At 53.6% G+C, this 21,061-nt stretch overlaps 1 protein-coding gene across 3 annotated transcripts in view; it reads left to right on the plus strand.

Moving 5' to 3' along the window:
- Positions 1 to 21,061, plus strand: part of HNF4A (hepatocyte nuclear factor 4 alpha) — a 39,074-nt gene that overhangs the window by 7,735 nt on the left and 10,278 nt on the right. For 2 of the 3 annotated variants that reach the window (XM_067708208.1, XM_067708209.1), the window contains exons 1-7: positions 3,334 to 3,492; positions 7,579 to 7,753; positions 8,864 to 8,958; positions 14,726 to 14,832; positions 15,532 to 15,687; positions 19,554 to 19,641; positions 20,537 to 20,692. In XM_067708208.1, the coding sequence (XP_067564309.1) occupies positions 3,378 to 3,492; positions 7,579 to 7,753; positions 8,864 to 8,958; positions 14,726 to 14,832; positions 15,532 to 15,687; positions 19,554 to 19,641; positions 20,537 to 20,692 (892 nt within the window). In that variant the 5' untranslated portion in view covers positions 3,334 to 3,377. Of the gene's footprint in view, positions 1 to 3,333; positions 3,493 to 7,578; positions 7,754 to 8,863; positions 8,959 to 14,725; positions 14,833 to 15,531; positions 15,688 to 19,553; positions 19,642 to 20,536; positions 20,693 to 21,061 lie in introns of those variants that run through there. The other variant, XM_067708210.1, reaches the window with a different exon arrangement.

The following is a 21,061-nucleotide window of genomic DNA, read 5'->3' on the forward strand; positions in this document are numbered from 1 at the left end:
AGTGGTCTCAAAACACCCCTCCTTCCCTTCCTAGGCCCCTGTTTCTCCATCTACAACGAAAAGGATTGGGACCTCCAGCTGAGCTCTGAGACCTCTCTGTTGTCCCCTGGGAACTGGGGCATGTTGAACTGGGGTCTGACTGCCCCAGGGGCCGGGCCAGAGATAAAGAAGGACTGCTGAGTTGATGGCGTAGAGGCCAGGGTTTGTTCAGGCCTGGGCAAGCCGTCCCTGGAGTTCTCCTGTGCAGGGGGTCCCGATTCCAACTGATTATGTGGCCAAGGTCAAGGAGTCAGCCACTGATGACAGTAATCACTGCTGTTGCACTCTGTGCTTACGCTCGGTCATCTAACGCTCGTACTGTCCCCGCGGAAAAGGTATCAAGCTGTCTGATGCCAAAATGAGGGCTGAGAAAGCTGGAACCTGAGGTCACAGCGTTTGGGAAGTTGGCAGTGCCTGACTTTTGACCCAGGTCTTTCTGATTTCAAGGTCCATGGTTTATCCTTTAAGGGTGGGGTGGGGGTAGGTGTGGGGGTGGATGTGTGTCATCTTCACAACAAACTTCAAGTTAGGCCCATTTTACAGAAGGGGAAACTGAGGCTTTGAAATAATAACTTGCCTGAGACCACAGAGCCAGTAGGTCTTAGAGGTGGCCAGTCATTTATATGAGGGACGTGTATCTAGAAGGTATTGTTTGGGGTCAGCTAACGGTGGGGTGATTTGTGTATGTAACAGATTATGCAAGTCCTAGTTCATGGGTGGGTAGATTTACTTATGGGGTGGGTTGTGATTGGTGGGACATGGGATGTGAAATAGGTTTCTGGAATGTGCCTCACGGGCAGTGGGTCACCCGTGTTGTGCTTTTGGTAAAGCACATATGCCACTGTTTGTGTACAGAGTAGCTTGTCATGTGCAGGCTGCCCACCTGATAGTTCTTGCATGTAACAGGCATGTGTGTGGCATGGTTGACCTTAGTTGATCATAGACCTTATTCAATTCAATCTAAGATGCCATCTGTAGAGGTTGAAAATTGTTATTTTTGTTACCGTTACACTTTGACATGCCAGCGATCCCAGCCCACTTTTAGAAATAGGGAACTGCGCCTCTTAGACTCGATGAGATGCCATACGTTTAGGCTTGTGAGAGGACTAGCGGTGTGTGGCCTGTCACAGGTGCCAGACAGGTGGCAGGACCCGGAGTCAGCCCTTGAAGGCCCCTCCCAGAGCTGCCCCTCCTTCTCCTCTGTGTTTATGCCTTAGTTGGGTCTCCTGCCCGGCTCAGCCTTGGCCCCAAGGCTGTTGGAGCCAGGCTCAGATGTTCCTGGCAGAGCATGGGAGGAACCCACCGGGAGTTGAAGTCTTCTCCATCAGCCCTAATGGAATTTCTCTTCCTCCCTCCCTCCCTTGTGGTCTTGTCCTGATCAATAAACAACTGGGCCAGTATCTTCACCCCATTTTACAGATGGGAAAGTTGAGGTCCTTAGAGAGATGTGATTTAAGGAAAGTTATCCAAATAGTGACAGAGCTAGTTCCTAAACCCAGGTCTCCTGACACCAAATCCAGCTTCTCTTCTCCTCCAGAACAATTACCCGCCCCTTCAACTCCCACCCCAGTTATCTCAGCTCCAGGGGGAAGATGGAGGGAGGAGAACACAGCTACACGGGGCAGAGAAAGGGCTTCTAATAGTTGGAAGAATATGAGCAGGGTGCCTCCACACACCCCTCAAGCACCTGCTGCTTCTCCCACTGATTCACCCACTCATTCACTCACCCATTCACTCACTTATTCATTCACTCTTTCAGTAATTCACCCACTCCCATATTAATTCACCCTGTCTCTAATTCACCCACTGTCTAGTTCACTCATTCATTAACTCACCCGCCCACTCACTCATCCAGGCACTCTCTCACTAGTTCACCCACTCTCGCTCTTGTTACCAAATCCCTGTGCCCGGCCCTTCCCGCCAGCAAAGGAGGACAGGTTCCCATGCCTCCAGAGTCCCAGATCTTTCTACGTCGGCCTGCACTTTCCAGCTCCACCACCCCAGGTAGTCTGGGAGCTCATGAAAGTGTCTGCACGGTGGGCAATGAGGGCTGGAGGGTGCAGAAGAAAAGAGTAAGCCATGAATTGAAGGCAGGCAGGCTCGGTCCCAAACGAAAATGGGGGGCCCCTTGTTCAGAACAGCCGAGCATTAAACCAAACGCGGGAGCCCGAGAGTGGAGCTCTGTGCACGGCTCAGGTGGCTCACCCGTGAAGCCCACTCTAGAGGGAGGAGGTGGGTGGAGAGAAACAAAGGAGATACGAAAGGGAGGCCAAGGGGGGCAGGAGGAGAGGGGATGGACGCTTGCTGGGCACCACTTGGTGTTTTCCTAATGCCATCTCATTTAATACGCAGACCACCCTTTGAAGTTGATCGTGTATTTTCTAGAAGAGGAAACTGAGGCTCAGAGAGGAGAATCATTTACCCAAAGTCACGATTAGTAGGTGGTAGGCGCCTGAATGTTAATCCAGGTCTTCGGGGCTGTAAGCCTTGTCTCCGCCTGTTCCCCAAGGGGAGGGGGAGGCACGAGGGAGGGCGACAGGAGCAGGTGACGGGGACCTGGGAGATGGAGTCTGTCTGGGCCTGAGCAGCTGTGACAGACTGAGCAGCCCCCTATGAGGGGTCCTGGGGAGCAGGGCGGGGGACCCAGACAGCAGCGTGGGCCTCTCAGTCCTTCCCGCTCCCAGGAGAGGCAGGAACCTGGAAGGGTGCTCCCAGAACGAGGATCTAGAAGATTGGTATCTGGGGCCTGGGATTTGTGTTTCTGATTCGTGAGCCATTGAGGCGGCTTTATCTCTGCGAGAGCATTGAGGGTCGAAGTCAATGATTGGGGAAGTTACTGCATTAGGGCATCTTGGAGGTAGGCTGTCAGTGTCCCAGGGTATATGTGAGCGTCTCAGCCTGACTCGGGGTGACAGTGACTTGGAGAGTGGCTGAGTCAGGGTCAGATGGAGGCTGGTGAATTAGTGTGCCCATCTTACAGAATTGCTAACACAATACTGGGGAGCTGGGGCCCCATCCGTTGTAACAGCACCCCGGGGGGTCAGCCAGAAACCAGCAAACAGCCAAATCCCTGTGGCCCCGCCCAGCCGGTCCACCAGTGGGGGAGCCGATTAACCATTAACCCCCAGCCCTCCCTGGCAGAGCCTCCACCCCTTCGCAGGGGCTAGGCCAAGACTCCCGGCAGATCCTCCCAGAGGACGGTTTGAAACGCAGGAAGGCAGAGAGGGCACCTGGGAGGAGGCGGTGGGAGGGCGGAGGGCGGGGGCTGGGGCTCGGCCCAGAGCTTTCGGGGTGGGCATCCTGGGCAGGGCAGGTGGCCGAGGTGTGAAGAGGGGAGGATGCGCCTCTCCAAAACCCTTGTCGACATGGACATGGCCGACTACAGTGCTGCGCTGGACCCAGCCTACACCACCCTGGAGTTTGAGAATGTGCAGGTGTTGACGATGGGCAATGGTAGGTGGGGGCAGGTGTGCCCAGGTGTGCCAGTTGGGGGCAGGTGTGCCCAGGTACAGGAGCGAGTCTTCAGCACTCAATTTGGGACTGGGAGAATGATAGATTAGCACGTTGGTCCCATAGGTGAGAGCACAGGTGTTGCCAGGTGAAGCAGATGTGCCCAGGTACAGTGACCAGAGGTATTCTGGGTTGGGGGCGTGCTGCAAGGGCAAATCTTCAGCAAAAGTAGGTCCCAGGTATTCCTGCCAGGTCCCTGTGGTCCCCATTACCAAAGCTGTCCCCGCTCAGCGTGTCACTGGGAGCGGGGACTTCATGGGAGCTTCCTCTTGGTGTCCAGCTCCAGTAACTGGTCCACGTGGTCCCTTCTAGGTCCAGAGAGATGGAAAGGTACGTCCTGTCCCTGGGGACGGTGGATGGAGGTACAGCTGTGTTTCAGGGCATCTTTGGGACTTTCCTGGGGTGAACGCCCCACTCAGAGAAAATGGAGTTCTCAGGGAGCTTTTGCTAAATGAGACGCGGATCAGTAGTGCGTGTGCCACGTGCGTGCGCGCTGGTGTGCGATCGTGACCGCCTCTTGGCGTGCATGCGTGAGTTTCCGTGTACGCGTGTGGGCAGGTGGCAGTGTGTTGCAAACGTGTGTTTCCGGGAATCCACTTGCATGTTTGTGTTCGCCCGTCTGTGTGTGCGTGTTCTGTGTCTTATTTCTAGTTGCATTTGTTCACTGAGTGGGTCTGTGTTTGTTGGTGTCTCTAGGGAATGCCTGCGTTTGCCTTGCTTATGTCCGTGAGCGGTGATGAGTGTGTGTACGTGTGTCTGTGGATGTGGATTGGTTTGTGTGCCCCGAGCTTCCTGGGTGTATGTCCCGTTTGGGCATCCTGTTTATACCTGCTTGTGTGTGTGTGCGTATCCCTGCCCTCGGGGGTCCAGAGCACATGTGATTGTGTACACGTGATGTGATTGCGTACACGTGATGTGTAGGGTTGCCATTCAACAAATGCGATTCACATCAGCAACAGGTCCGTTTGTCTTAGAGCAGATCGTGTTGCCTGTGTGTCTCTCCCCAGGTTTATACATACGCTCCCATATCACCTAGAGCACATTTGAAGGTGGGGGGGGGGGTCTCCTGTACAAAGAGATGGGGGAAGGGAGGAGGCCTGGAAGCCAGGATGCCGGGACCTGACTGGTCGAAGGCCAGCCTCCCAGGAGAGAGGGCAGCTGGCCGAGGCTGGCCTTCCACCTGCCTTCCTTCCATGGCTCCGCGGCTTCAGCTGAGGTCTGTAGAACTTGGGTCAGCTCAGCTCAGCCAGAGAGAGGTATCTGCCCTGCCCGTGGTCAGTGGGCACTGCCCGTGGTCAGTCTTACCAGCTGCTCGCCTCCCCCTGCCATTCACTCACTGTGACCTTGGGCATGTCACCTCCCCTCTCCTGGCCTCTGTATATTCTACAAAATGGGCTTAGTCACCTGAGGCCTGCTGGCCGGCCGGCTTTTAGGAGTGTCCGGGTATCACGTGAGGGAACTGAGGGGAAAACACACAGGAAATGGTAAACAAGAAGCTGCTGCACTAGGCAGGGTCTGTGTGACCCCAGAGGGATAGTGTGTGCTGCCACACCTGGTCACCGCCCAGCCCTGGGCTGCCCCCATCACCCCTTCAAAGCGCATATCTCCAGCTCCCGAGAACTGTGTGTTCCTGAGACAGAGGCCAGGCTCCTTACCGGCTGTTCTGAAGACAGGACAGCCTCCAGCTCTGGAGCCAGAAAGATCGGGGCTCAAATTCTGGCATAAATCCTTCCTACCTGTGTGAACTTGCCAAGCCATTTTCCTCTCTGAGCCTCAGTTTTCTCATCTGTAAAGTGGGAGTAAATCATAGCGCCTGCCTCCCAGGGCTAACCAGAAGATCCAATAAGATAAGGCACTTGGGGCTTCCGTGGTGGCGCAGTGGTTGAGAGTCCGCCTGCCGATGCAGGGGACGTGGGTTCGTGCCCCGGTCCAGGAAGATCCCACATGCCGCAGAGCGGCTGGGCCCGTGAGCCATGGCCGCTGAGCCTGTGCGTCCGGAGCCTGTGCTCCGCAATGGGAGAGGCCCGCGTAACGCAAAAAAAAAAAAAAAAAACGATAAGGCACCTGAGTGCTTAGCGCTGGTAACCGGTCCTGGCCCCGCATGAGTCGTCTCAGGAACTCTGAGCATCTCTAAGAAGAGTCTACGTTCTCCCTTGGAGTTTGAAATGGGTTGAGAGTTGGGGTTATCTTTTGCATACATCCTGGGCTGGAGGCTTGAAGGCTCCAAAGATAGCTCCCTACCTGCCTGCCACTCTTGATTCAGAAGTGGCAGAAGTCCTTGTTTATCAGAGGCCCCAGCAGACACCCCAATAAGGACAGCACTGGCCAGAGGCCAGCACTGGCCCTCACACCTGGACCATAAATCTGGTTCCTCTACTTAACAGCAATGTGATGACTCTGGGCAAGTCCTGTCCTCTCCGAGCCTTGATGTTCTCACCTGGAGAATGGGAGCTGACCCAGCATCAGCTGACCCCGGGAGTGGGGTGATACACTTGGCATCGCCCATCCTATCCTGCCCAGGATATGGGAGCCCCTTCCCCCAGCCTCCGCCTGAGTTGTGGGGTCAGCTCTCCTGGGGGTTGGAGGAGGCAAGGCTGAGGGAGAAAGGGCACCAACGCAGTTTAACAATTATCCCCATCTCCAGGAATAATTCACCAAGTGGAGGGGGCCGCACTCCTGGGCACCCTCGGGAGTCTAGGTGATGTTCAGCTAGGCCACAGCAGCAATGAGATGTCCACTCGTGCTTGGAGGCTGGAAGTCATCTGCTCCCAGAGTTTTCTTCTGCAGAAAAGTTTTCATTTCACAAACACTGATATAGTGCTTGTTATGTGCCAAGCACTTCACATATATTGATTCACTGAATCTTCATAACAGACCTGGGGATTATCATGTTCCCCATTTTACACGTGAGGAAATGAAGGCACAGAGAAGTAAATTAATGCAACCAAGGTCACACAGCTAAGAGGTGGGCAAGCTACGATTTAAACTTGGCAGAAGGGCTATAGAGGTTGTGCTCTTAACTACAGCACTATATCCCTCTCCAGTTCTTAGCTAGATGTTCCCTAGGAATTCAAGATTGGATTCAGGGTTTCTATGAAAACACGTGTGTGTGTGACTTTGTGAGATGTGCGTATGTAGGCATTTTTCTGGGGAGATGGTCGATAGTGCTTGTCAACTTCTCTAAGAGGTCTATCCTTGGTGGAAGATTTGCTTACAAAAAAGAGGGTTCAGCTGCTGAAACTTAAAAAAAATGGAAAACAACTGGACCAGTCAAACTGCCCCTCTCTACAGTTAGGGAAACTGAGGCCCAGGGGAAATTGAAGCAAGGAAAAGGAGCTTGTCCCAAGGCCACAAGCAAGTTGGTAGCAGTACTAGTACCCAGGACCCCAGCCGCCTGCCTCTTATTCCCCTCTTCACATTTACATAGATGCAGTAGCTTTTGCTATGAGGTGCTCAGATCCTTGCCATGATCCTCCCAGGAGGGCAAACGAGCCACTGTCCTTGATGTATGTCTTCCTGTTCCCTGGGAGAGTTTCAGGGCCCCTGGGTACCAAGCTGAGAGCCACCCAGACCTGTTCACTCAGTGAGGAGTGAGGAACAGGACCTGGTTCTGGGCAGATGCTGGGGGAATATTTGCCCCTCCCACAGTCCCCTCCACCCAGCCAATCAGGGTCTACAAGGGTCCGATGCATCCTAGGAGACAGCCAGGTTTTCGTTCCTTCCCAGAGAAAAGCTGGGGCTAGCGGTCTCCACGATGGGAAGGAACAGACCTTTGCAAACAACTCTGTGAAGTCAGTGCCACAACCGTCCCTAAGTTACAGATGCAAAATGGGGGTTCCAAAATGGCGAGGAACTTGCCCAAGTTCTTGGAGGGAGTATGACAGCACCTGGGCGTAGCTGAGGCTGAAGCCCTGGGGAGGTCCCCACAATGCTCATCTCAGTTTCTGAATCTAAACCACCAGGAGAGCAGGGCCTCCGGGAGGTGACTTTCTGCCCCCGCTGTGTCCTCACTTTTCTTTTGTGGTGCAGACACGTCCCCATCAGAAGGTACCAACCTCAACGCACCCAACAGCCTGGGTGTCAGCGCCCTGTGTGCCATCTGTGGGGACCGGGCCACAGGCAAACACTATGGTGCCTCAAGCTGTGACGGCTGCAAGGGCTTCTTCCGGAGGAGTGTGAGGAAGAACCACATGTACTCCTGCAGGTGAGGAACGTTGATTTCTCCAGCTGGGAAATGGGTGCACTTGGGCTAATGTCCCCCCGGGTCTGTCCTCTCTCTGAATAGGTCCCAGAGGCATCTGCCCTTCAAGCCCTTCAAGCCTCCTCTGATTTCTTAGTCCTTGCAGATCCAGATGGGAACATCTATTCTAGAAACTTCATTTATTGATCATAAAGCCATAGACTGACATTTATTGAGTACTTACCATGTGCCAGGCACCATACTAAGTCTTTGCCTGTATTAACCGTTCCCAGAAGCTCATTGTTATTTTTCCCATTTAGCAAATGGGGACCCATGTGGTTTAGGATCAAGCCATCTCTGAAGCCTCAGAGGATGAGGACCATCCCCCAACCTGGTGCTTTTTCTGGGGCAAATAGGGGATTGGCCCCGGCCTTTCCACCTCTCTCAAGGCCTTGGAGATCCCTCCTTCAAAGCATCTCACGTTCTGGGTAACAGCAATAATAAAATAATGGTAGCTGTCAGTTACGAGCCCTTACTATGAACAGATTGTGTGCTGAGCCCCATTAAGGTAATTATCTCATTGTCACCTGTCAACACCCCGCTGTGGTCGTTACTATTATTATTCTCATTTTATAGATGAGGAAGCTGTGGCTTGGAGAGGACTAGGAATTTGCCCAAGGTCACCCAGCTTGAATCAATGTCAGAGCCCAGATTGACACTCAGGGTCCCACCCATAACCACTGTGGGTACTGCCTCTATTCCATATCCCCCCCGCCAAGAATGTGGCTTATGTGGACCAAGTATTGACACTGATCCACAATCAAGAGCCCACTCTGGGCTCTGGGATTTTATAGGATATGCTGGAAATAGCAGTGCCTTGTACTTGCAGCTGAGTGGTCTGAGGCCACGTGTCGCCTCTCTGAGCCTCAGTTTCCCCATGTTTAGCGGGACAGGGTTGGGCTCTCAGAGAGTCCATAGGGCCTTTCCAGCTCCTGGTTGGTTAGCAGAAGAACTCCTGGGATGAAAGGTTTGAACAAAGAGGCTGGAGGTCAACCAGATGGCCAGGATCCTGGTTCAGACCTGAGAGGGGGAAGGCTGTCTCTTCTCTACCCAACCATCCAAAGCCCTCCCCAGATTTAGCCGGCAGTGCGTGGTGGACAAGGACAAGAGGAACCAGTGCCGCTACTGCAGGCTCAAGAAGTGCTTCCGGGCTGGCATGAAGAAGGAAGGTGAGCCTCGACCCTCCCCCTGCCACCCCACTGTCCCACCTGCACCCGCAAGCTCCCGGCAGCCATTTACAACTGCGGCCACAACTTTATGACTTGGTGACAGGCCCCAGGGTGACTGGCTAACGGCTGAGAGGAAGGAGGGCCTGAAAATCTGACCATAGGGAGGGGCTGGGCTTGGTCTTGAGAAAGATTCCAAGAGATAAGCTCCCACTTTCAGCTACTCAGGTTCCCAGCGCCACCACCCCTGCCTGCCTTTACCAACACGAGGCAGCCGAGTTGGGTGCTTTTTCTTAATATACTATTTCAAACATTAGGAAGCGTGTAGAGAACGGCACTACGAACATCCAGGACCCACCACCCAGACTCAGCAAATGGGAGTGGGGGCGGGGGTGCGAGAGTTCTGTAGCTGAGCTTCCTCCCCAAGCAGTTTTTTTATTTTTTTCCCCCCGCGGTACGCGGGCCTCTCACTGCTGTGGCCTCTCCCATTGCGGAGCACAGGCTCCGGATGCGCCGGCTCAGCCGCCATGGCTCACGGGCCCAGCCGCTCCGCGGCATGTGGGATCTTCCTGGACCGGGGCACAAACCTGTGTCCCCTGCATCAGCAGGCGGACTCTCAACCACTGCGCCACCAGGGAAGCCCCCGCAAGCAGTTTCTTAATCTTCCTTCTTGGGCATCGGGTGACCCAGCGTTCTCCCGTTCTAGGAAGAGGGAACAAGGCCCCAGACTCATCCTGGGTGGAGGAGGATGGGAACGCTGGGACACAATGTTTATTCGGGTCTCCCTGGCCTCCTGCCACCAGCAGATACCAATCCCCTGGCTGGGCATTTCCACAGTTGATAGTTCCTTTCATTCTCATGACAGCCCTGTGTGGCACTGTTATCCTTCCTGCTTTTCATGGACGAGGGAACCCAGGATGGTTCAGCAACTTGCCCAAGGCCCCACAGCTGGTCAGACAAGCTCTGAGGTTTGAACCCAGAGCTTTGGACCCGAGTTTATTGCTGTTTAGACGATACCTCAGTGCTGCCTACTGTGCCCTCCGGACCCCAGGAATGTTTAAAAGTTTTTCAGCCTAAGCTCAGGAGGCAAACATCTTTTAACCGCTTCTCTGGGTAACTTGAGCTCATTTTCAAATCTCTGTCTCCTTCTCTGCTCAACTCACTTTTCCCAGCCCTGGGACTGGCTCCCAGACCTTCACTTCCAGCCCGCAGCTGTGGCACAGCAGCCAAAACCCTTGGTCTAGTTCTGTACAAACACACACACCCCACCCCACCCTATGCGGCAGCAGGATCCTGGGACCCAGCCTTCCCCGGGCAGACTGAGAAGGACGGGAACTTGGCTTTGCTTGTCTCCCCTCCCCGACTCTACCTCTGAGCCCCTGTTTTCTCTTCTCCCTCCCTGGGAAACAGCTTCTGGGTCTCATCCCTACAGAGCCCTTAGAGTTCACTAGCCCTGCTGGGAAACCTGGGCCTGTGATCCTCACGAAGGAGTGCGTGGTCTCCAAGGCCCCTTCTGGCTCGCAGCAACACAATTCTCTCATCCAGACCTCAGTTATCCTCAAAGTCGGGGAGGGCCTTTTTCAAAAGGCAGATGCCCCACTGCTCTCCCCTACCCAGTTATCAATGGGATTGAGCCAGTCTCACCTTGAACTTGAGAACGACTTTGTGGAATGAGAAATGTTATGAATGGGGGACTGCCCTGGTGGTCTAGTGGTTAAGACTCCATGCTTCCAGTGCAGGGGCGCAGGTTCGATCCCTGGTCGGGGAACTAAGATCCCACATGCTGCGCAGCATGGCCAAAAAAAAAAAAAAAGAAAGAAATGTTATGAATGGGAATATGAGGCATGCATGAACGGCTGGAGGCAAGAAAAAGATTGAGAGCTATAGTCTAAGAGCCAGTGATTCTATCAATCACCCCGACAGCCTAAGATTTTAGGTTTGAGAGAATGAATCTCTCATGTTAAAATTCCAGGCCTTGTGACAGGCAGGTGGGAGAAAGGTTGGCAGCTCACCTGAGCAGATGGCTACCTTCCTAGGCTGTAGGTAGCCTGGTCCTGCATCTGGATGGTCTTTATAGATGTCTCTTGTTAAATATTCAGAGTCACTTTCACGTGTCATTTCGAGGAAGTTTCTGCCCCATCTGGGCTCCAGTGTTCACATCTATAAAAGGACAGGGGTGGATAACGAACCCTTCCAGCTCTGAGTCTACCTTTACGCCCACTGATCTACCCGTACAAGTACATACTGCCCACCAGGACATGTGTAGTTGTTCCCTGATCCTCCCACTGGGCTGCCACAGAGGCAGCGGGCCCAGATCCTGGCTCCTGGAAGGGGAGGGAGAGCCCCCGGCCATTCTGCCTTAGCTTAGGCTTGAGAATAGCCAATGGCTTCTCGTCTTGGAGAAGGTGGCGTTACTCCAGGAGGATAGGAGAATTGACCGATGGCAAGTGAGTGTGGGCTAGTAAAGGTTGGTGCTTATTTACATGCTTGGGTTAACCAGGAGATCATGACACATGCAGTTGCTTGGTTGCTTTGAGAACAGGCCAGGGTAACAACGTGTTCCATTGCCACTGTGGTCAAGTTCTGGGGAGTCAGGACATTACTAGCTCTACCTAAGTCTTACAGTCCCAACACCCCTCCTCGGCCTGGTGGGAGGTCAAGAGAGATTCTCGGTGGAAGCCCCAGTGACCAGGAGAGTTGGGACCAGTTTTTATTTCCCTTCCTCGATGGCCTTAGGAAGATCCAGGGATTAAAACTCAAAAGTTGCCAGGACAGGAAGGTATGGGCCGCAAACATAGCATTTATAGACCAGTCAGTTGTATACGAGGTCATCAGATCTACCCCCTCCCCATTTTACAGATGCAGAAGTTGAGGCCAGAGAGGTGATGTGATTGGGTCGGGGTGGGGGAAGGCAGGACTAGAGCTCAGCCTCCCCAGAGCTGAGCAGACACCAAGGTCCCTGGATGAAATCTAGTAGTGACGGCCTTGGGAGGCACCTTCTCGGTCGAGATTCCTGAAACTTCCTCTCGACCTCAAAGTCTTATAAGTTTGGCCAGAGGCTATTCCACGGTGGTCAGAAGTGGGTTCCCTGAAAGAACAAAGACTCTGGGAAGAAATCTGGGGAATCAATGGGCTCAACAGCCGGTCTCAAATTTCTTCCTCTAAACCTACACCTTCCTGGGCCCCTGCTGGTAGACCCAGGACAAATGTCTGACTCCTGGCGTCGGAAACCAGCCCAGGACGCAGAGCCAGGGGTGCAGGAGGTGCAAGCTGGCGGTAGGCCAGGGGCCGTCTGAGAGGCCCTTCCTGGGAACCCCGGTCCAGCACTCCCCTACGCCCCGACTCAGGGGTTCTCTCGGAAGACAGGCTGGTCCTCCTCTCCGCCTCTGCCCGGGCCGGTTAATATTCAATAGAAGTTACCTTAGGTCCCCGACCCTGCTAATACTGAGCAAACATGTGGAAAACATCATTCCGTGACTGAGCTCGCGCCGGGCACTGATAACACCGGCCTAACCTTGAGGAGCCCAATCCCCAGCTGCTGACAGCAGCCCTTTTCTTAGGCCGCCACTTGGCGCCCTGGTGGGTGCGGGCTGGTAGCCATGGGAGGGGTGTTGCGGGCGGGGCAGGACTCGGGCAGGGGAGCGGTGCTGGGAGCTGGCATCCGTCCAGGACGGTGGGTCTGGGGAGAGGAGATTTCTTACCTTGGGACCTCTATCATATCCCACTAAATTCCCGGGCTCCCTGTACACTATCTGACTTTCATTCTCTGATTTCAACAATGTGTGAAATCAGGAGAGAGTTGAATAGCGGGAATGTCAACGTTCCATTGAGAAACGGGGCATAGGATGTGCCCAAGAATCAGAGCTTGTCTCATCCTGCGCCTTTTTTCAGCCACTCAACAGATATTTATTGAGCACCTACTGTGCGCCAGGCTCTGTTCTACTTGTTGGGGCTACAGCAGCGGACAATAGGGATGATGTTCTGGCTTTCTGGAGCTTTTCTTCTCTTAGACAGACAGAGAGTGAAGAAGGAAACAGAGAGTAAGTACCAAGAAGAAAAATAAAGCTGGAGAAGGGGCTTCCCTGGTGGCACAGTGGTTGAGAGTCCGCCTGCCGATGCAGGGGACACGGGTTCGTGCCCCGGTCCGGGAAGATCCCACATGCCGTGGAGCGGCTGGGCCCGTGAGCCATGGCCGCTGAGCCTGCGCGTCCGGAGCCTGTGCTCCGCAACGGGAGAGGCCACGACAGTGAGAGGCCCGCGTACAGCAAAAAAATAAAATTAAGGCTGGAGAAAGGGCAGAGCCTGTGGGAGGGATACCACATCAGACAGGATGGTCAGAGCGGGTGTCTCTGAGACGGTGATATTTGCACAAAGACGTGAGTAAATGAAGAAGCAGCAGCTTAGCTGCAGGGGGAAGAGAATTCCAGGCAGTGGGAACAGCCGCGGGAAGGCTTTGAGGGAGAGTGGCCGAGTGAGTCCCAGAACAGCGGGGAGGCAGGTTTGACAGGCAGAGAGGATAAAAGCGAGATGGGAGAGACAGGACCATCGCGAGGAATTGTCTCTTTACTCCGGGTATGATGGGGAGGTCCTGGTTTTGAGCAGTGGAGGGATATGACCTGAGTTGGGTTTTGGGGGATCCCTTTGTCTTTCGAGAGGTGCACAGACGGCAGGGGCGAGGCCAGAAGCACAGTGACCGGTGAGGAGGGTCTGAACTGCCCCAGGGCGCAGCCCGGAGCGGGAGCCGCAGATGGAGCTTGCAAAGCTTTCTGATGGAATTTGGAGTGTGAGAAAAAAGGCACATAGTGAGACTCCCAGGCTGGGAGGAAGCAAGAACCTGCCTGTTCCTGGGGTGGGAAAGACCCCGAGGAGCAGGTTTGGAGGGAAAAGCTTATAGATGGGGAGACCGAGGCCCAGAGAGAGGATGTGACCCCCACCAGCACATGGAGAGTGAGGGATGAATCCCGACAGGAACCCAGGTCTCCTGCCGCCTCGTCCTCCCTCCTTCCAGCTTCAAAAACATTCCACCGTGAGGCCTCCCGGACTCCGAGGGCCAGGCCAGGGCAGCAGAAGGACCACCTTACATCTTAGGCCAGGATGGGGATGGCCGGGGGGCGGGTGAGGCCCTGGTGGATGGAGGCCCTGGGTCTCTGAGTTCCTGGCAGGGGGCCCCGCAGTCGGTCAGGAGGGAGCCAAAGCTTTCCTGAGCTGCTCCTGAGAGGTTTGTCTAGAGCACATGCACTTCCTGCTGATGGCTGAGGGCAGGTGGGGCCTTTTGCCTCCACATTCAGGAATCCCTGACCATCTCTGTCACCCAGAGCAATTCATTTTGCTTGTTTTATACACTTTCATCTGGAAAGAAAGGGACCCTTTTTCAAAACAGAGCTTGAAAGCCTGTCATCTAGACAGATCCCCTCTTCAAAGTTCAAGACCCACCTTCAGCCCTCTGCCAAGTCATCACGACCTTACATGCCTCCAGTGATGGCTGGGTCACTCCTACAGCCACCCAGCTGTGTGCGGGGCAGTTGTGGCGCTTGGCAAGTTCTCCCACAGCTGGGCCAGGACCCATCTCCCCCCATTCCCACACGCTGATCTGGGCTCTGCCCTCTGGACGCTCCCCAGCGCCCCCCAACTCCCACCTCCAACCCTGTTTCCTTTGTTCCAGGCCAGCCTTGCAGTCCTTCCCTCTGGGTTCAGCCACCTCCCCTTGCTCCTCAGCCACCCCTCATGTCACGGGAGCCCCCCACCCCCACCTCTCTCTGCCTCCTCACAGCCGTCCAGAACGAACGGGACCGGATCAGCACTCGCAGGTCGAGCTACGAGGACAGCAGCCTGCCCTCCATCAACGCGCTCCTGCAGGCCGAGGTCCTGTCCCAGCAGGTACTGGGGATCCACCAGGATCCACCCACCTGGGGATCCCTCACCCCAAAGAGGAATCTCAACTCTACCCCTGACCTCCCCAGCCAGGCCCTGGAGCAGCAGATGGGAGGGCCCTCAGCTATCACAGAAGGGAAACTGAGACCAGGGTCGCTCAGCCGGTTTAGTAGCAAAGACCCACAGCCGGCGCTCAGGGGCCCTGTGGGGCCTGCATTCTGCAAGCCAAGCAGTTTTCTCTCTCGCTGAGGGCCTGAGATCAGCTTAGCCCCGAGAGAAAAGAGGAGTGGACAAGTGGACAGAGTAGCACATGGGACTCAGCCAACCCCTTGCTGTGTGACCTTGGGCAAGTCACAGCACTTCTCTGGGCAGTGGTTTCTCCACTTATCCGATGAGGATGAGGATTTTTGCTCTGCTTCTCCTCTAGGGCTGAGGGGTTCCTTGGGGTTCAAAGGAGCTGGTGGAGGAGGGCACACGGGGCAGGCAGCAGATAAAGACCCAGAGAGAGCTTCTTCCCCCATAACTGCCTCCTCAGCATCCTCCCTTTCCGGTTTTCCCTGAGCTTCCTTCAGAGCGGAGAAGGCACCCACAGTCCAGCTGCCCTTTTCCAGACAGGAGAACTCTCCGGGGCGGGGGCTCTGTGCAGGGGACAGAGGATGTAAGGAGGGCCCGGCCATCCCCAGCATTTTCCTTCATCTCCCCCAGATCACCTCCCCTGTCTCTGGAATCAATGGTGACATTCGGGCAAAGAAGATCGCCAGCATCGCGGATGTGTGTGAGTCCATGAAAGAGCAGCTGCTGGTGCTCGTCGAGTGGGCCAAGTACATCCCAGCTTTCTGCGAGCTCCCCCTGGACGACCAGGTGAGGGTGAACATGGTCTGCGGGCAGTGCGGGCCCTGGGCAGGTGGGTCCTGCTGGCCCACCTGGGATATAGCCTTGGACTGGTTTGATTTTATTTAACAAACATACACAGTGCTCATGTGTGCCTGGAGCTGTTTAAATCACTTTATAAATATTAGCTCATTTAATCCTTCCAACAACCCTAGGGGATCAGTGCTATTATGACCATCTTATAGGTGAGGAAACTGGGGCACAGAGAGGTTAAGTAACTTACTCAAGATCACACAGCTAGTATCCAACACAGCTGGTAATAGAACAGGCAGACAAGCTTCAAAGTCCAGGCTAGTAGCCACTGCACCACTGCCCCAGGCAGCTCTCCTGGGGAGGATGTTGGTAGGGGGTCAGGGGCAGGGATCAGGAGGTTTGGGCTTGAGCCCTTGCTCTAAGATAGGTTCTCTGTGTGATCCCGGACAAATTACTTTCTCTCTCTGAGCCTCCATTTTCTCATCTGTAAAGTAGGAATTGTAATATCCACTTCAGAAAGCTGTTGGGAGGATTGAGGGACATTGCCATTTTTAAAAAGCTTTTATTGGAGCATGGTTGATTTAGTTCGGTGTACAGCAAAGTGAATCAGTTATACATACACATATATGCACTTTTTTTTTTTTAGATTCTTTTCCCGTATAGACCATTACAGAGTACTGAGTAGAGTTCCCTGTGCTATACAGTAGGTCCTTATTAGTTATCTATTTTGTATATAGTAGTGTGTACACGTCCGTCCCAATCTCCCACTTACCATTTGAGAAGCGTGAATCATGTAACGGGGCACCTACACAGTCCCAGGCCACAGCGGACCTCCCTAACTGTCAGTTTCTTCCTTGTATCCCACCAAGATGGCTTAACTCAGCATTTTATTTCCCAAAGCACCTCCTTTGGAATACCAAAAAATGTCCCAGGGGAAAAAGGGGGCCGAAGGGGCAGGGGCTGAGGACAGTTGAGTTTCTGAGATACTGTAAATGGTAGTGCCTGCCCAGGGCACCCCCGAGGCCTCTGCAGACACTTTCCCTGTTTGGGAAAGAGGAGTTGGGCTGGGTCACCTTCTCAGCTCCAAGGGAAGCTGAGGGACACCAATGGGTAGTGTTCCAGGTACCGGCTCCTGGTGCATTTGCTTCTCTGTTTTGCACATTTGCACAAAAGATTGGCAGCACGTGTCGGTCTATTAAAGTTTCTGAGAAGTCCTCAGGCAAGGCAGCTATGGAACTTTGGGAAGCCTAGGGCTTCTCGAAGGCTTCTGATGCCCAGGCTCTCCTGGAGTACGTTAGTATCACCTGGTGGGACACGCTGTGAAAACCCTGGCTTGGCTGGCCCTCACCCTCATGGGGGGGCTAGATCAGACGCCCTCTTGCCTGGATTCCTCTCTGCTTTGGAAGGGATGACAAGGCAGGGATCTCGGCCGAGCGGCCCCTGCCTTTTCCCCTGCTCCTCATGTTCTGGCCCTGGTCCCCTCTGCTGGAGAGTCTGCATTAATGTTTAATCCCTCCTGTTCCTTCCCAGGGGCTCAACAGGGCAACAAGATCCCCCCCAAGCTAAGCAATTGTTAACCTCGATTTCCCACCCAAACCTTCCTGGCTGGGGCTCAGAGCATTCTCAGAGAGCAGTGATGGGTGGCCAGTAACACAGAATAATCATTAACATCACCACCCCCCTGCCTGCCCGCCCCCAGAACAGCCACCATGTTAGGGGGCTAGACCCAGGGCCAGGAGGGTTCCCAGCTCCCCATTCATGGCGTATAAGGAGCTCATCTTGCCCAAGATGAATGAGGCACACCTGGGAGAATTGGGGGCACTGTCTGTCGACGTTGCCCCAGGAACCACCTTCCAAGTTTGTTTGCTTCTTGGTTTGTCTTGGACATCAACCCATTGAACCTAGAAGGCTGGGTAGCATTGGATAAGGGGACTAAGGCTTGGAGAGAAAGAGCCATATTCCCAAGGTCACAGAACAAGGCAGCCACAGGGTGTGAATCCAGGTCTTCTGCCTCTTGATGGCAGAGGCACTGGGGTAAGTGACGGAAGTCCTGCATGGCGCCTGGCGTATAGGAAGTGCTCAGTAATCAGCATCTTGTGGCTTCCTTTTGCCCTGGTCATGGAGAGGGAGCTCTCGCCTCCGAGGCTGTTTGCCGTTTCTCCTCTTTTCCTGTCACCCTCACCAGGCTTAACCATGGGGGAACAGATGAGGTAAGGGCATGGCGGTAGGAGGGGCTCGATCTGGAGAGGATGTTAAGTAGTTGGCTCATCCATTCACCTATTCCTTCCTGCTTCATTCAAACAAATGTTTATCGAATGCTTACTATGTGCCAGGTGTCCTCCGTGCCTTAGAACAACTTCACCTCCTTGGAGAGGCCTTTTATGATCTCCTCATCGAATGTAGTTGCTCTTGCCTCATTGCTCTTTATCACATGACCCTCACGTTCCTTTCTCCTTCCCTCCCTCCCTCCATCAATCTATTTTTTCCTTCTCTCTCTCCCTCCCTTCCTTCCTTCCTTCCTTCCTTCCTTCCTTCCTTCTTCCCTCCCTCCCTCCCTTCCTTGCTTCCTTCTTCCTTTCTCCTCCTCCCTCCCTCCTTTGCTTTCCTTTCACCATTGTGTCCCCAAACAAGTGTCTGGCACTTAGTAGATACTCAACATTTGACGACTACAAGAATGAGCAATCCAATGAATTAATGAATAAAAGCATCTTTGCCTCCTAGCTTAGCCTGCTAAAACACTTCCAAACTCCCCAACCCAACCTTGCAGATAAGATCCTTGAGGCTACCAGCCTGCTACTGTTTGACCAGTCCCATCCTTTGGTCCTCATGCAAGCACTGAAGCAGGTGGTTCTGAAAGGGCAAGCGATGTCCTCCTGTGCGCTGGCAGGGCTCCCACCTCAGACTTCAGGCTTCTTCCAAGGCCTCCCTGTCCTCTCTGTAGGGAAGGGGTCGGTCAAGCAGATCTCCTGCCAAGGACCAGTGCTCACACCTTTGCCTCGGGAAGCAACATCCATGTCCAGATTTTTATAACGCTTTCTCAGAATCTAGAATCTTCCGGCGTCAAGTGGGTGGATGCCCTGGAGATCTCCCGGAGTAATGATTTCCCAAACACAACCGTGCATCAGAATCAACCAAGGAGCTTGTTAATTTCAGATTCTTGGGCCCACCCCAGACATACAGAATCAGCCTTTCTGGTAGTAGGGCCTGAGAATCTGCGTTTTTACAAAACAGTCTTCATAATCTTTCATAGCTTATCCATGGGTAGGAATTCAGGAAAAAGCTCTAAAAGTTTTAGAACTTTTTGGGTTTGTAGACCCTCTTGAGAGTCTGATGAAAGCCTTTAAGTTTCTGCTAAAAAAAAAACCACATACCCAGTTGTTAGTTTTACCAGCCATGCAGATGAGGCCCAGAGGGGAGCAGCAGCTACCCTGGACACAGCAATTCAAGGACAGGCTCAGCATTTGGTCTCCCGGCTCTGAGCACATGTTCTTTACCCTTCCAGGCAGTTTTATCCGTTATGGGAGGAAGGCAGCAGTTTTCTTTTCTTTTTCTTTCTTGTCTTTTTTTCTTTTTTTGTTTTTTTTTTGGCCGCACTGCACAGCGTGTGGGATCTTAGTTCCCTGACCAGGGATTGAACCCATATCCCCTGCAGTGGAAATGCAGAGTCTTAACCACTGGACCACCAGGGAAGTTCCAAGGCAGCAGTTTTCTGATACCCATTTTATAATTCAGGCAGGTAAAGGCAAGGAGAGCATTAAGCTGACTTGCCCAGGGTCATTGACTTGGCCGGGAGCAGCCTTCCCGGGGGTGTGGACACCTTCCCGGGGGTGTGGACACCGGACGCCATCCCTTCTCTCTTCCAGGTGGCCCTGCTCAGAGCCCATGCTGGCGAGCACCTGCTGCTCGGAGCCACCAAGCGCTCCATGGTGTTCAAGGACGTTCTGCTTCTAGGTGAGGATACTGCCTGCCCAGCCAGGGCTCTGCAGAGGGTGTGCCCAGCATGGAGCACACCCGGGCATGGGAGATTTCCATGGTAGTGTGCAGGAGTGAGGGAGAAAGATCAGGAATGGTCCTGTCCTCAGTATTCTCACCTGGATACCCCACTCAGATGCAAAGAAATGTGGACTCGAAGAACTCAATTCCCCAGCATGCAGGTTAGAGCACGGTCAGGGTTAGCCCTGGAGTAACCTGTGCATTCTGGTGTACTTTCTGGAGTAGGAGCGAAAGACATCCAGGAATGGCACAAACCCCCAGCCTATGTCACCTATGCCTTCATAGCATGTTTGTTTATTATTTTAAATACTTACATCGGGCGCACCGTGAGCCCTAGTCTGAGTACTTTACAAACACTAACTCCTTTAATATGACGACCATATGAGGTAAGCTCTGTAATTTATTCCCATTCTATAGATGGAAAAACTGAGGCACAGAAAACGACTTACCCAAATATATCTGGCTAGTCAGTGGTAGAAGCAGGACTCAACCCAGGCAGTCTAGTTCCAGAAACTGAGCCCTTATCCTTGGTGCTTTTATGCCTCCCAAGTGGCCCTTTAGTGTCATCAGTGTTGTGGGTCTGTTGTCATGTTGAAGAATGGAGCTTGGGTGATGTGAAAGGGGTCCTAGGAAGTCAGGCTCCAGGCCCAGTCCAGTGACTGCAAGCAACTCATTCCTTTAATCTGGGCCTCAGCTTCCTCATCTGTAAAATGGGCGTGACAATTCCCACAGGCCCCTCCTCCCATGGGCACCAGCTGCATTATAACTGCCAGTGGCAGGGCTTGTCCAAAGCTAGGGGAGAGGGGTACACCCAGGTGGCTTCCCCATCCCCTCTCCTTCCCAACCCATCCAGGCAATGACTACATCGTCCCTCGGCACTGCCCAGAGCTGGCAGAGATGAGCCGTGTGTCCATCCGCATCCTGGATGAGCTGGTGCTGCCCTTTCAGGAGCTGCAGATCGATGACAATGAGTATGCCTGCCTCAAAGCCATCATCTTCTTTGACCCAGGTACAGCCCAGACCTCCCACCCTCCCCTGATGCTCCAGGCCCTCTGCCGAACTTCTCCTACTGGGTTATGTACCCTGAGTTTACCACCTCCTCTCTTTAGTACATCAACCAGGAGAGGCCATTTCTATTAGCTCCATTTAACAGATGAGGAAAATCAAGGCTCAAAGGGCTGAAATGACTTGATAGGGTACACTGACTCCAGAGGCTTGGTTTTTTTCTTTACCACTTTACCCTTCTTTCCCTTCCTCCCTGCTTTCTGCTCCTTACCTCCTACCATCCTTTTTTCTTTACCTCAAAAAATTTTTTATCGAAATACTATTTACACACACTTAAAATGGAAGTAGTCTTCCCCACCACACTTTTCCTGTC

This window comes from Pseudorca crassidens, chromosome 15 (genome assembly GCF_039906515.1).
Source record: "Pseudorca crassidens isolate mPseCra1 chromosome 15, mPseCra1.hap1, whole genome shotgun sequence".
Lineage (NCBI taxonomy): Eukaryota > Metazoa > Chordata > Mammalia > Artiodactyla > Delphinidae > Pseudorca > Pseudorca crassidens.